The sequence below is a fragment of the Falco naumanni genome, chromosome 20, assembly GCF_017639655.2.
Source record: "Falco naumanni isolate bFalNau1 chromosome 20, bFalNau1.pat, whole genome shotgun sequence".
Taxonomy (NCBI): Eukaryota; Metazoa; Chordata; class Aves; order Falconiformes; family Falconidae; genus Falco; species Falco naumanni.
Window position 1 is genome coordinate 3,648,208 of NC_054073.1, and position 13,689 is coordinate 3,661,896.

Here is a 13,689-nt window from a genome sequence, read left to right on the forward strand (position 1 = left end):
CGGTGGGGGACCCCTGGAGAGACCCCCGGCCCTGGCAGGGCCCTGTGGGCAGGGGTCCGTGGGGAGACCCCCAACACCGGTGAGGAACCTGCAGGAAGACCCCCAGCCATAGCGGGGGGCCCGAGGGGAGACCCCCGTCCCCGGCAGCCCTCGGGGGAAGGCAGGGGGCGGTCTGCCCCGTCACCACGGCAACGGCGGGCCCCGCCCCGTGCCGCCGGGCCGCACTGCGCCTGCGCGGCGAGAAGCTGCTAGAAGGGAGGAGGGAGCGGGCGCGCGGGCGGGGCGGGGCGGGGCGGACGGCGGGGCGCGCCAGGGGCCGCGCGCGGGGTCCGCGCATGCGCAGGGCAGCGGCGGGAGGCGGCGCGGCGGGTATTTTGCTGCGTCACCAGCGCTGGGCGCCGCCGAGGGCCGAGTGCGCGGGGCATTGTGGGAGCGAGGCCGCGCCGAGCCCCGAGTCCGCCGCAGCGCCGCCGCCGCCGGAGTCACGGCCCTGCCTGCCCGCCCGCTCACCGCTACCGTCCGCCGCCGCCCCTCAGAGCCGGACCCGGAGCCTGGCCACCCCTCTCCCCCGTCCCCCGCCAGGAGCGCCAGCCGGAGCCGCCGCCATTCGCCATGTGAGGCCTGGGGCTGGGGAGAGGCGAGGGCGGCGCGGGGCGGCCCAGGCCGGCCCGGTCTCAGCGGGCCCGGGCCGCCGGGGGACGCGGCCCCGCGCCGGGAGGCGGGAGGGGAGCGGGGGCGTGGGGTCCCGCCGGCTCGCGTGGTGACCTTGGCCGGCCCGCGTGTCCCCGCGGCCCGGGGGAGCTCGGCGCGGTCGGGGGGGTCCCCCCACCGTGGGGCCCGCTCCGGTGTCCACCCGCCGTAGGGGTGGGCCCGGCGGTCGCTGTGCGCTCCGGCCCGGCGGCTGGAGCGGCGCCGGTTTGGCCCGTGTCTGCCCCCGGTTAAAGCGAACGGGGCACGGATCTGCCGCCCCCGCGCTGCGGGGCCCGGGCGTGCGGAATGAATGGGTCCGGGGCGGAGCGGGCTCGCCGGGGCCCGGCCCTCGGCCGGTGTAGGGGCCGCCCGGAACGGGGGTGTTGAGCGTGGCTGGAGGGGTCGCTCAGCGCTGACCTCCAGCACGCGGTAGTAGCTAAAATTGAGAACATTTCCCGGTAAGTAATAAATCCGCGGTGCTGCCCGCTACGTACGGGCATGCTGGTCTGTCTGTAAGCTCTTAGCTCTCCACTAAAAAAAAAAAAAAGTGAAAAGATGCCTCCGTGGTGCATGTGCAGGTGCCGGAGCCTGCTCGGGAAGCTTCCCGGCTGCGGGGGAGCGGGCAGAGCCCCGGGTGCTCGGGAGGGGAGCGGAGCCGAGCGGCTGGATTCCTTCTCCGAGAGTGGCTCGTGCGGCCTCCGGTATATCCCGAGTGGAAACCCGGGCTCCGAGGCAGTGCTCGTGCCATGCTGGGGAGTCCTAATTAGCTGGCTTCATTGTAATTCTACTGAAGCTGCTTCGGTGACCCAAAACCAGCGTGTGCTGCTCGTGACAGAGCTCCAGCCAACGTGAGCGTTCTCTAGCCGTGCAAGTGAAAGAGGAGCCAAACTTCGCGGAGTGGGGGTTCTGAGAGCAAAACCGGGCGGTTAAGGAAGGGGTGCGCTGCCCCTGAACTTGATGGCAGCGTTGCCCACTGACAGTCTGGATTTCCCCGTATTTGGCTTCAGTGACTGGAGGGGGTAATATTTTTCTGAAGCTTTTTTTTGTCAGAAAGGTTGGTCTGCCACAGGTGCTGAGGAAAGCATTACCACTCGGTGGAAAAGCCGATGTCACCTGTTGCTTTTTGCCCCCTTGTCCCCAGAGAGGCATTTACTTCAGTGCAGCTCTTCTGAAACTCTGAAATGTGCGGCTGCTTCATCTTAGTGTGACTGAAAGCGAGAAGCACATTAAAAAAGTTGGGAGTTTTTCATGTTTAATGTCTGTAGAATGCATCATCTTGAAACTACAATGCTACTGCATCCCACTTACAATTGCCTATGGTCTGAAACTAATTTTTTAATTAAAAAAAAGGCGCCTTTCCAGAGTATATAAATAAAAGCAAAACTACTTCTGTAGAACAGATTTCTTACTGCTGTCTGGGGGTAAAAGTCTTGTTCAGCAGACAGCTTTTCCAGTGTTCTCAAACTGTAGGTATTGTTGGGATGCTTTCCAGGAGACAAAGACAGGCTTCCAGTAGGCACAGTCTGCAGAGTGGACAAGGAAGCGCAAGGACAGGTTTGGAAACTTCTTGAATCGCACCGAGCTACAAACATTAAGAACTGAAGATTCAGCTCGTGAGTATGGTGTGCAAGGAGCAGCTTCTGTGCCTGTGGTTAAGCTGGAGACCAGGGTGCCTGTGGCCAAATGGTGGCTCTTGGCATTGTGGGCAGCCAACCACAGAGCCCCTGTGGATCAGGCGAAGCAGGGAGGTCGCTTGGGTGAAGCTGAGCCCACACATTGCCCAGTAGCAGGAAATTTCTGCTGTGAAGCTTCTAGAAGCTGTTCTGTGGTGCTGTTGTCATGATTGTCTTCTGAATGTGATGGAAGAGGCAGTTGGATGGAGATGCATGGCAGCTGTGTCTGTTTAGGAAGTCACTCAAATGCACAGGTGGCAGCAAGTGTAGATTTGACAGAAGAAATCCTTGCTGAGTGTGGAACACTAGTGATGGTTCCCTGGGCTGTATGCTGCTCCAAGTCTGCTGTGGTTTATTGCTGCATGGGTAAAAGCATGTTTAAATTAACTTCTCTGTTTCAGAGAAATCTAAATCCCATTAGGACATGGGGATGATACATAACCAAAGCCTGTACTCAGGTTGGCGCTGTTGGCATAAGGCTGAGGTCCCCTGGGATTAGTTTGCTTGAGCAAGAAGGAGGAGACGTGAGGCTTTCCGTGTAACAAGTGACTGTGCTCAGAAGTCCTGGCAGTGTTTCTTGGTGCCTGTAAGAAAACAGAAGACTTTCTGTGGGCGTAGGGGAACCATCCCCCTGAAGCGCTCGGAGCACGTGCACGCCTTACCCTTGGCTTCCACATGTGTGGTTGTCTCCTAGGAATCTTGGTGTAGGCAGGCAACGCAAATGAGCTGCGACTTCCGTCTCATCTGTAACTTTGGTTAGTAGTTCCAATGTATCCTGCGTTACTGGTTTGAATGGTAAGTCCTGACTAAAGCGCTTCACGGACAGCCAAAGGAAGGTTTCCATCCTCCCTTTGGGAGGATGAGAGATTAGAAAAACAGATAAAAAGGGTAAGAGGCAACCCCATCCTAGCTTTAATTACAGTAGGCACGTTCAGAGTGGTAAGTACTAAATATCTGGGGAGGCGGCATGCTTTTAGCGTTGGAAACATGAATGATGTTCTAGTGCATTTTCTTTGATCTTTCATTCCCTTCTGTAGCTTGGATGTATGTGAGTATCCTTCAGCTCTAGGACAGCTCAGTGAGACTTTTGGAAGTGCTGTGAACAAGCTTTTGGTGCCTCTGACCCCTGATCTTGGCAAAGATACCGAGGTCACGGCCAAACCAAAGCTGCAAAACTGAGGAATGCCTGCAGCTCCCTGGGGAGGCTGGAGATATCTCCATTGACATTGAAAATGTTTGTGAAGTGTTAAAGCTATTCAGCAGGAGCCCCTGCATCATCGTGGGCAGGGACACTGAGATTTCTGTTCTGATAACAGTGTGCTTGAGCATGTACCAAGTTCCACGCAGAGGGATTTTTGTCTTCCAGCAGCGTGAGAAATGGCTGCTGCTCAGTTCCCAAATGCAGAGGCGCACACAGAGGGAGCAGAGCAGGTCGTTTCTCATCCCCTTTTTTCCTCAGAGTCTTTCATTCCCTTTTAGAAGAGGAAAACTCTGTCCAGTAAGGAATTAAAAATACTGTAGTAAGAAATTTGCTACTCTGCTATCGCTGTGCTTTACCTGAATAAGGAGATGCCTTAACATTTCCCAAAAATGCTGCTACAAGGGAAAGCATTAGGTTTTCACACGGGGGGACAGTATCTTGCTAGAAACTAAAGGTTGCATTCAGAAACAAGGTAGGTTTTGTGCTCTCAGAAGTTAAATGCTCTGTTACTGGCCTCTGATCAGATGCTTTCTGCACTTAAAACAGGTGCTAGTGCTGGAGGAGGCAGTCATGGCTGCTTCTGCTGCTGTACCAGCCTCTCCGTGAGCTGGCACTGGTGCTTGTACAGGTAGCACTGATGGAGCTCAAAGGTGGTGCTGGTGGCTCTGGGCTGGGTCCTGGTTCAGTTCATCCTGCAGGCAGGTGTACAGAGCAGGACAGGAGCCAGCCCTGGGGTGGGGGAGTGGGGTTTCTTTGGGGAGTGGTGCAGCACTTGGTAAGTAATTTTGCTAAATATGTCAGTTTGACACCAAGAATTCAATTGATTGATGATCGGGTGAGTCACAATCTATTCTGAAGGCTTGGCAATGGTCACCTTAATACATATTCTGAAAAGGTAATTATAGTTTGTCAGGTTATTGTGCTGTAATGTGAAGAGTGCAATGCTGAGACCCAATGTCACTCCTTGGTGCACGAAGGGGAAGCTGCTCAGTCACATACAGGGCGGAACATCAGCTTTCTTTGTGTCCTTGTGTGGTTTAGCTTTGTGTAGTCACAGTAACCATCACGGTAAGTGACCAGAACATTTCACAGGTAGGTCTTTTGAGGTCTTCTCTGTAGGGGCGTTAGCTGTGAAATCCCAGCTTCAGTCTTGCACCTCTGGAAGATAGCTGAAGTGTGAGAAGCACCCGTCGTTGTCTTCTGTGCCTTAGCAACAGCAGCTCCCGCTGGGTGGCTGTTTGCTTTTTCCTGGAATGCAGACATTTGGTTGTGGGCTTGGCCTGAGTTGCCAGGAGAATAACTGAAACCAGGGGGAGGGAGTCCCAGGCGTGGGGAGCTGGGTCCAGGTCACTTTCACCTGCCGATCGGGTATGGCCGCACTTGAGCTTTGCAGGTGAGTTCTGGCTGTAGAATTGCAAACACACAACAGCCGGTCAGGAGCCCTGGCACGTTTTCTGGTGCCCTGGACAGGCTGTCGCTGCTTGTGATACTTGTGCAAAACCAGGAAGATCCTCAAGAGTGTAGGAGTTAAAAGTCTGTACGTAGAAGGTTGTAGCAAGAAGTCAGAACAGAAAAAAAGTGATTTTTTTTCAAGTCCTGTACCTGTACTGACTTCAGCTGGGTCTTGCAGCAAGGTTGTTGGAAGGATCCATTTTTTTTAAATAGTAACAACGTCCAAAAAAGTGGGATTTTCAATGGCTTTGGGGTTTTAACTCTGGATAATAAAAAGCATCATGAAGTCTGCCTGTGTAGCTGTTAGAGGTGACCGAAATTGTGTCATAATCTGTGGTAGCTCATCTTGAAAAGTTTGTCATAATCTTGATGTGCTGTAGCGCTTACTGTAGTCTCACAGGCTCTGATGGCTTCTCCAAGGAATGTTGGCATGAGCTTTTTAGGGGCATTAGGCACTAAATGTGTTGCATCTCTTTATTATTCAAGCTTTTTTCAGCCTTAAGTGCCTTTTAAAGATTATTAATAATAAGCTAATAATGCAGCTTTTAAGAACAGGAAGGAGTCTTTCAGTTGAACTTCCTGAACTGTAATAAAAAAAAAATCAAACTGCTCAAGTTGCCTTTTGGGGAGAAAACACAAGGAAAGCCGGTGTTAAGCTTACTGGTAGCATGGAAGGGTGAGTTTGAAAATATTTTTCTGGTATTTTGATGAAAGGTACAAAACTTGATTTGAACTTTTCTTAAATGGTCTGTTCACAGGCAGCCCGCTTCTGCGAAGTGGTACGACCGGAGGGACTATGTCTTTATTGAATTTTGCGTTGAAGACAGTAAAGATGTTAATGTAAATTTTGAAAAATCCAAACTTACGTTCAGGTAAGTGATTTGGACCTTAATGAAGCTGAAAGGTACAGGGAGATACGTAAAGGCTGTGCTGATGGTGATCAGATGGTTTTTCAGAACAACTTGACAAAGTATAGAGTTCTGTTAATGAGCTATTATTTATTTTATAAGGTGTCTTGTGCTAAATGCAACCTTTTTTTTTCCTTTTAACAGTTGTCTTGGAGGAAGTGATAACTTTAAACATTTAAACGAAATTGACCTTTTTAATAATATTGATCCAAATGTAAGTATCCTCTTGACTCTCCTCTTGCTTTGTTCTTAGTGCTGTATCCTGAAAAATACCATCCGTTCTTCAGGCTGCTTCTGGTATTGTGGGCACATCGTTTCTTAGACTGTAATAATGTGCTTAAACTCAGATCCATGGAAGCATCTCTGGATGGTGTTTTTCAGGACCGAGAATAAGTTGGTAGCTTAAGACAAAAGGAGTAATAGAAGCAGTTCCTGATGAAGTTAGTGATGACTGTACTGATGCGTATTTGCTCTTTTTCAGGAATCAAAGCATAAAAGAACAGACAGATCTATCTTGTGTTGTTTACGAAAAGGAGAATCTGGTCAGGCATGGCCGAGGTTAACAAAAGAGAGGGCAAAGGTGGGTGTGGGCTCTGGTGGCCAGGGCAGCACTGCCTGCTGCCTCCCCTGGGTTTTAGTTTTGTTTAATATTTGGGTCATGTTTAAATGATGTAGCAGTTAATGGGTCACTTACTTTGCTTCTGATCAGATTGGTACTTCTTATTAACCTTCTGTCAGTAACAGCTTGCTACTCGCTTGTCCTTAAATAACTTCTTGTGTTGATGTGCAGCTCAACTGGCTCAGTGTGGACTTCAACAACTGGAAAGATTGGGAAGATGATTCAGATGAAGACATGTCCAACTTCGATCGCTTTTCTGAGGTATGCGAAGATGAGTCCCTGGAAGTTTGGGGTTCCCTTCTGGGCTGTGTCTTGGCAAGCAGGGACAGACCGCTGTAGGAAGAGTCACGTTCTTCCTCCTGGCGCATTCCTGGCTGCTGGTCCCGGTGCAGGCTCTGCCGGTTTGCCGAGGCACAGTTGTTGCCAGCTTTAACCAGTGCTGTGGGCCGTCCATGCTGCAGCCAAGTTGACCATTTGTGTTTGCTATTAAATAGGAAGCGAACATACATCCTGTGGTAGACAACAGTGCTGACTTTCTGCACCAGTTGGTTTGCCAAGCCATTAACTTCAGATTATTTTTTTCAGATGCTCACCTTGTAATCCCTACATAGGTGCAGCTGATTTGTCCAAAGGCCTGGCAGCTGTTGACTATGACAATTTTAAGTTATTTTTAGATTTTTACAGTGCTCCCCTAGTTGATGTAGAGAGTGTGGTTGGCTTCACCCCTGTAATGTGGCTATTATGTCTCTGGAACAGATGATGAATAACATGGGCGGAGATGACGACGTAGACTTGCCAGAAGTAGATGGGGCAGATGATGTAAGTACTTTGTTTGCAGTAAATACGTGCAGGGCTGGTTCAGCACCCTGCGCATTCGTTGCTGCTTGCTGAAGTCAAACTTGCACTCATTCAGTGCTGTCAAAGGCTTAAATAGCACCAGACCTTGTCTGGATGAATGATGGCACTTGTGAAAGTCATCTTCCTTCCCTCCAGCGGCAGTGCTGCCAGTGCTTGCAGTGTCTGGACAGCTTGGTGTCTGCCCCTTCCACAGCGACCGCTGGTTACAGTGGGCCTGGCCAGTGAGGCCAAGTGAAGCATGTCCTGTGGAACCTGGGGTTCCTTGGGGTATATCCTCTGGCAGAGCGCACACTTGCCGCTGGGCTTTGGAAGCAGCAGCTCAGTTGCTGTGTTAGTGGTGACAGAGGGAAGAGTGCCTTCATGCACAGTCTGCTCCAGTTAATGTTTCTTCTTCTTTCCAGGACTCACCAGACAGTGATGATGAAAGTAAGTCGGTGTTCTTGTTTCTTTCTGTGCACTGTGCAACGGTGCAAGTGCGTGCTGAACACTCCTTGCTGAGCGAGAGCCTTGAGCAGAGCCAGGAGATGCTCTGTCCTTTTAGTCTCACTGAATCCCAGCTGGGAGCTAATGCCAGTGCCCTGCCTGAGCAGTGTGACACTATATAATCTAGCAAAAGCCTTTCCACACAAGCATGAAACACGAGTTTGACCTTCCCAGCCAGCTGTGGTCCTGGGGAGGCTTTGGCCTTAAGAGCAGCAGGCACATGCTTGGGCGGGGGGGCATCAGTGCCTGGTGCTGGCTCTACTTGCGTGATTTCTGCGCTTGCAGCAGTGGCTGCGTGTGGATCTTCCTTGTGAAGAACCAAGGGTGGGGTCAGAGGCCTTGGAAGGTGCTGTGCCCTTCGTGATTGAGGGCTGGATCTTTGTGCTTGTGTCCCTTGTGATAATGGGGCTCCTGGTAGCTTCTTTTTTTAAAACAACAAAAAAAAACACCAACCAACCCAAACCTGCTAATGCTCTGCTCTTTCTTTTTAGAAATGCCGGATCTGGAGTAAGGAAAACTGTCGTCTTCAGGGTTTGGGGAAAGAAGTTCATTACAACATTTCATAATCGAGATAAGAATTCCTGAGTTGATAGCCCTAAAGGGAGATCCTGCATCTTTTAACCCATTTTCAGTCCATTTTAAATGGCTTCACCGATGGTAGGTGTGTACTATGGCACGGGGCGGTCTTAAGCCACGAGAGGCAATAACGTTATGTGTGAACCGTTTTCCAGACTTCCAAAAAAACCCAATTGAGGTGTAGGCAATCCATAGAGAACAGTTGCAATAAAGTTTACGGAGCCTCCTTGCCTCGTAGCAGATGTAATTACAATGGGAGAATCCTGAATTTACACCAAGTGGTAAATGAGCAATTTCCCCACCCCCCCCCACCCCCCCTCTCTGCCGCCTGAAATTGTACGTTTGTACCGGGAACAAAACTGGCTGAAACAAGGGTGTTGTCATTGGCTCACAAAATTTGGCTGGCGAGGCGCAGTACTCCTGTGGTGTCTTCAGGTCTGTTCCACTAAAGTTTGTATTGAAAAGGAAACAAAATTCTCCTCCTTTGGTGTTCAATCCCATCACGTGCTCCCCACCCAGCGCAGGTGGCTGGAGCCTGTCCCCTGGTACCGTTTGACCCTAAAGCTTTACATCTCCTAGTCCGGGGTGCGAGTGGCTGTACGTTGTTGCTTGTCAATCTGTTCGTTTAGACCAAATCGTATTTGCACTGTGGGCATGGAAGCGAGTGACAGACCGTGGGGGCGTGCGGGCGCCTCATAACCGGGCTGAAAAACCTCAATTTATGTTCAGAGCAGCTGGGATTTTTTTAATGTCTGCATTCTTTCTAATAAACTGTTGAAGACTCCCTGGCTCTCCTTCTGCCTGGGGCCTGTGCATTGCTGTGCCCAGGGTGGGCTCCCCTACGGTGGGGGTGGGGGGTTGGGGCGCGGTGGAACGGGTTGGACCGGTGCTGGGGGGTACGGACGGCCCTTCGGGACTGAGCTGGGCCCGCGGTGGGGGGCGGGCGGCCCCTCGAGGCTGAGCTTGGCCGGTGGCGGGGCCTGGGCTGTCGGTCACAGCGCCCGCCCCAAGGACAAGCGCGGGACACGTGCGGCGGTGCTTCCGGTGCCCTTCCGCGTGTGCCCGCCCTTTCCGCCAACCTTAGCCAATCAATTCATCGCGCTGCTTGACGGATAGCGCTAGGACCCAACGGCGAGGAGGCGGAGAGCAAGCAACGAGGTAGGTTTGGCCAATGGGAGAGCGGATGCGGGCCGCGCCCAATCGGCTCGCGCGGCAGGGCGTGACGCAGCGGCGGCCCCGCCCCTCGGGAGCCGTGTGGGGCGGGCGGGGCGCGGGGCTCAGTCGGCGCCGCCATGTTGGGGCTCGCGGGTCGTTGCTCGGCCGCCGCCGCCGCCGCCGTTCGGCCGCTGCTGCGCCGCCGGGCCGGGCCGGGCCGCGACCTCTTGCCGCTGCTCCTCAGCCGCGGGGCCGGCCCAGCCGCCGCCGCCGGGGCGCGTGAGTGCGGGGCGGCCGTGGGGTCACCTTGGGGCCTGCGCCGGCCCGTTACCGGGGCACGGTGGGCCGGGCCGGGCCGTCAGGGCGAGGGGACGGGGGGCAGCGTCCCATGGGCGCATCGGGGGTGTACGGGGGTCCTGCGTGCACCGGGGAGGGTGCAGGGGTCTTGGGTGCGCAGAGGGGATGCAGGGGGGTGCACCTCGGTCCTGGGAGCACCGAGGGGTGTTCAGGGCGTCCGGGGTGCACCGAGGGGTGTTCAGGGGGGCTTGGGCAGATCGAGGGCAGCAGGGGGGCTGGGATGCACAGAGGGCCAGTCAGGGGGCCCTGGGTGCACCGAGAAGGGTGCGGGGGCCTTGGGTGCACCGAGAGGCAATCAGGGCGTCCTGGGCAGATCGAGGGCTGCAGGGGGTCCTGGGTCCACGGGGCGGGGTGCCGGGGTCTTGGGCACATGCCAGGGCATGCAGGGGAGCCCCAGCTCTGCACCCCCAGCTCTGCACCCCCAGCTCTGCACCCCCAGCGCACACGGGAACCGGGAGCTGCCCGTTCCCCAGCTGACCTTGACTCGTCACTCTGCTTCCCCCCAGGACGGGACTATGCAGCCCAGCCAGCCGCTGCTGCCAAGGCCAGCTCGACCACCGGCCGCATCGTGGCCGTCATCGGTGCAGTGGTGGACGTGCAGTTCGATGAGGGGCTGCCCCCCATCCTCAACGCCCTTGAGGTGCAGGGCAGGGAGACCCGGTTGGTGCTGGAGGTGGCTCAGCACCTGGGTGAGCATCTGCCGCAGAAGGGCTGCAGAGGGTGGGAGGGGTCCTCCTGTGATGATGTGTCTTGACTTTCGTTCTCCTGAGCTTGCTGAAGCCACGGATTTCAATCTGAGGAGGAGGAAAATGGCTGCCAGAGGGCTCTGGGCTGCAGGGCTGCAGTATGAGCGTGGCCTGGGCTCGATTTTGCTCTGTGCTATTTTTTTTCCTGGATTTTGCTGCTCCTCTTGGTCCTCCTCCCAGCAAACTGTTCCTTTGGCAGGAACTGGGGAAGCCACCAGCAGCTGTCCCCAGGGTCAGCTTGAGGGCACTGCTCTGATGCTGTCCTTGGGCTTTGGCAGGGGAGAACACTGTGCGCACAATCGCAATGGACGGGACAGAAGGCCTGGTGAGGGGACAGAAGGTGCTGGACTCTGGTGCGCCCATCCGCATCCCCGTTGGCCCCGAGACCCTGGGCAGGATCATGAACGTCATCGGGGAACCCATCGATGAGAGGGGCCCCATCACGACGAAACAGTGAGTGATGCCAGGGGCCTGGAGCCAGCCTCACGTGGGGCTTGGAGGTGGGGGCACGGGTTCTGGAGTAGGAGACACATGTGTGAACAGGGACGTGGCACGTCCCTGCCACGCTCCCTTTCTCCTGGGTCATGAGCAGGGATTGCACTTGCGCAGCCTCCTGCCAGCACCCCGACTGAGGGTCTCGGTTCAGTTGCTCAGCTCCGTTTCTGTTCTGCTTGCAGGTTTGCTGCTATCCACGCTGAAGCCCCCGAGTTTGTGGAGATGAGCGTTGAACAGGAGATCCTGGTGACAGGGATCAAGGTGGTGGACCTGCTGGCTCCCTACGCCAAGGGCGGCAAGATCGGTACGTTGCCCCTAGAGGAAAGGGGGGTTGTCTGGGGAGGGGGCACCCTGCCAGCCCCACGGAGGCTCAGGACCAGTCCCTCTGCAGCAGTTGTTTCCTTCACTGATGAGTAACAACTTGACTTTCGTTCTCCTGAGCTTGCTGAAGCCACGTTTATTGATCTGAGGAGGAAATGGGGGAAGGGAGACACCGGGAGCCGCCAGATCAGCTTGGTGTTGAGCACAACTCCTCTTCCCTCCCAGGTTTGTTTGGAGGTGCTGGCGTTGGCAAGACTGTGCTGATCATGGAGCTGATCAACAACGTGGCAAAAGCCCACGGCGGTTACTCGGTGTTTGCCGGCGTGGGGGAGCGAACCCGTGAAGGCAACGATTTGTACCATGAGATGATTGAGTCTGGGGTCATCAACCTGAAGGATGCCACTTCTAAGGTGGGCTGGGTCTCCCGAGTGGCCGGGTGGGGTCCCGGCAGCACCAGGGGCGTGGGTGGCAGAGCGGTGCGGTGCTGACACCTGGGTCCTGCCCGCAGGTCGCCCTGGTGTATGGACAGATGAATGAGCCCCCGGGCGCCCGCGCCAGAGTGGCTCTGACAGGCTTGACGGTGGCCGAATACTTCAGGGACCAGGAGGGTCAGGACGTGCTGCTCTTCATCGACAACATCTTCCGCTTCACCCAGGCTGGCTCCGAGGTCTGTGCTCGGTGCGGGGCTGCTGGCGTGCTGGCTCCCGGTGCTGAGCGCAGCGGTGGCCAGGCCCCGGGCAGCCTCTCACAGGCCCTGCTCCCTCCCAGGTGTCAGCCCTGCTGGGGAGAATCCCCTCCGCTGTGGGCTACCAGCCCACGCTGGCCACCGACATGGGTACCATGCAGGAGAGGATCACCACCACGCGCAAGGGCTCCATCACTTCAGTGCAGGTGAGGGCAGGGCCGGCCCCGCCGCGCCGGGTGAGCCGCGGCACCCACCTCGGGGCCCGCCGTCCCCTCCTGCCTGGCACCCACCTCGGGCCCGCCGTCCCCTCCTGCCTGGCACCCACCTCGGGCCCACCGTCCCCTCCCGCCTCCCCAGGCCATCTACGTGCCGGCTGACGACTTGACCGACCCTGCCCCAGCCACCACCTTCGCCCACTTGGACGCCACCACGGTGCTGTCCCGTGCCATCGCCGAGCTGGGCATCTACCCGGCCGTGGACCCCCTGGACTCCACCTCCCGCATCATGGACCCCAACATCGTGGGGCCTGAGCACTACGACGTGGCTCGGGGGGTGCAGAAAATCCTGCAGGTGAGGGGGCCAGGGCAGCCCCCCGCAGGGGTGCTGGGAGGGGGGTTAAAGCCCGGCACTGGCCGCTCACCCCACATCTCTCCGCGCAGGACTACAAGTCCTTGCAGGACATCATCGCCATCCTGGGCATGGACGAGCTCTCCGAAGAGGACAAGCTGACGGTGGCCCGGGCTCGTAAGATCCAGCGCTTCTTGTCACAGCCTTTCCAGGTGGCCGAGGTCTTCACCGGCCACATGGGCAAGCTGGTGCCACTGAAGGAGACCATCAAGGGCTTCAAGCAGATCCTGGCAGGTGAGGTGGCCCCCTGGGCGGGGGGGGGGGAGCTGGGGGCCCAGAGGGGCTGGGCAGGGCTGGGCGCCCCGCTCCCCCCACTGACAAGGCGTCTCCCCCCCAGGCGAGTACGACCACCTCCCAGAGCAGGCCTTCTACATGGTGGGGCCCATCGAGGAGGCGGTGGCCAAGGCGGAGAAGCTGGCTGAAGAGCACGCCTGAGCCTGGCCCCCCTGCGCCCCCCCGCCGGCTCTGCCTGGGGCCGGACCCCCAGTATTTAACGTTTCCAATAAAACATCGGTGAAAACGTCCCGGTGCCTTGTGTGCTGCGGCTCCCGGTCCTGGGGGCTTGGGGGTCCTGGGAGCCCCCTGCCCACTAGACTGGCAAGGCCAGGCTGTTCCGGGGGGGGCTCTCCTCTGCCCCCGGGGGTCCCATGAGCCCCCTGCCCACGGGACTGGCAAGGCCAGGCTGTTCCGGGGGCTCTCCCCTGCCCCCCCCGCCCCCCCGCGGGGCTCCTCCACCGAAGGAGGGGGACAACAAGGGGCTGTACTGGGGGGGGTCTGCACAGCAAAGGGACCCTCGGCCGAGGGTGTCCCCGGAAGCTGGGAGGGATCCCCCCTCCCATGGGC

General features: G+C 56.6%; 2 protein-coding genes and 2 non-coding genes across 4 annotated transcripts; all 4 read left to right on the forward strand.

Annotated features, from left to right (window-relative positions):
- Positions 1 to 299: 299 nt before the first annotated feature.
- On the forward strand, positions 300 to 9,244 carry PTGES3 (prostaglandin E synthase 3). The gene is made up of 8 exons (XM_040618926.1): positions 300 to 614; positions 5,775 to 5,888; positions 6,069 to 6,138; positions 6,406 to 6,504; positions 6,715 to 6,804; positions 7,300 to 7,362; positions 7,803 to 7,827; positions 8,376 to 9,244. Coding segments are annotated over exons 1-8 (483 nt in total). The 5' UTR covers positions 300 to 612; the 3' UTR covers positions 8,396 to 9,244.
- Positions 9,245 to 9,726: 482 nt separating this feature from the next.
- On the forward strand, positions 9,727 to 13,370 carry ATP5F1B (ATP synthase F1 subunit beta). The gene is made up of 10 exons (XM_040618622.1): positions 9,727 to 9,894; positions 10,479 to 10,661; positions 10,997 to 11,171; positions 11,396 to 11,517; positions 11,760 to 11,944; positions 12,043 to 12,201; positions 12,303 to 12,425; positions 12,577 to 12,789; positions 12,879 to 13,080; positions 13,184 to 13,370. Exons 1-10 carry the CDS (start codon positions 9,753 to 9,755, stop codon positions 13,279 to 13,281), a joined length of 1,602 nt encoding a protein of 533 aa, XP_040474556.1. The 5' UTR covers positions 9,727 to 9,752; the 3' UTR covers positions 13,282 to 13,370.
- LOC121080154 lies at positions 10,704 to 10,775 on the forward strand. The gene has a single exon (XR_005825269.1). It is a non-coding gene; the product is annotated as a small nucleolar RNA SNORD59 (small nucleolar RNA).
- On the forward strand, positions 11,614 to 11,687 carry LOC121080152. The gene has a single exon (XR_005825267.1). It is a non-coding gene; the product is annotated as a small nucleolar RNA SNORD59 (small nucleolar RNA).
- Positions 13,371 to 13,689: the final 319 nt, after the last annotated feature.

Coding starts and splice junctions, on each gene's coding strand:
- ATP5F1B (XM_040618622.1), top strand. CDS start 9,753: ATGTTGGGGCTCGCGGGTCGTTGCTCGGCCGCCGCCGCCGCCGCCGTT. Junction 11,945..12,042: donor TGAAGGATGCCACTTCTAAG/GTGGGCTGGGTC, acceptor TCCTGCCCGCAG/GTCGCCCTGGTGTATGGACA. Junction 13,081..13,183: donor CTTCAAGCAGATCCTGGCAG/GTGAGGTGGCCC, acceptor TCTCCCCCCCAG/GCGAGTACGACCACCTCCCA.
- PTGES3 (XM_040618926.1), top strand. Junction 6,139..6,405: donor TTAATAATATTGATCCAAAT/GTAAGTATCCTC, acceptor GCTCTTTTTCAG/GAATCAAAGCATAAAAGAAC. Junction 7,363..7,802: donor AAGTAGATGGGGCAGATGAT/GTAAGTACTTTG, acceptor TCTTCTTTCCAG/GACTCACCAGACAGTGATGA.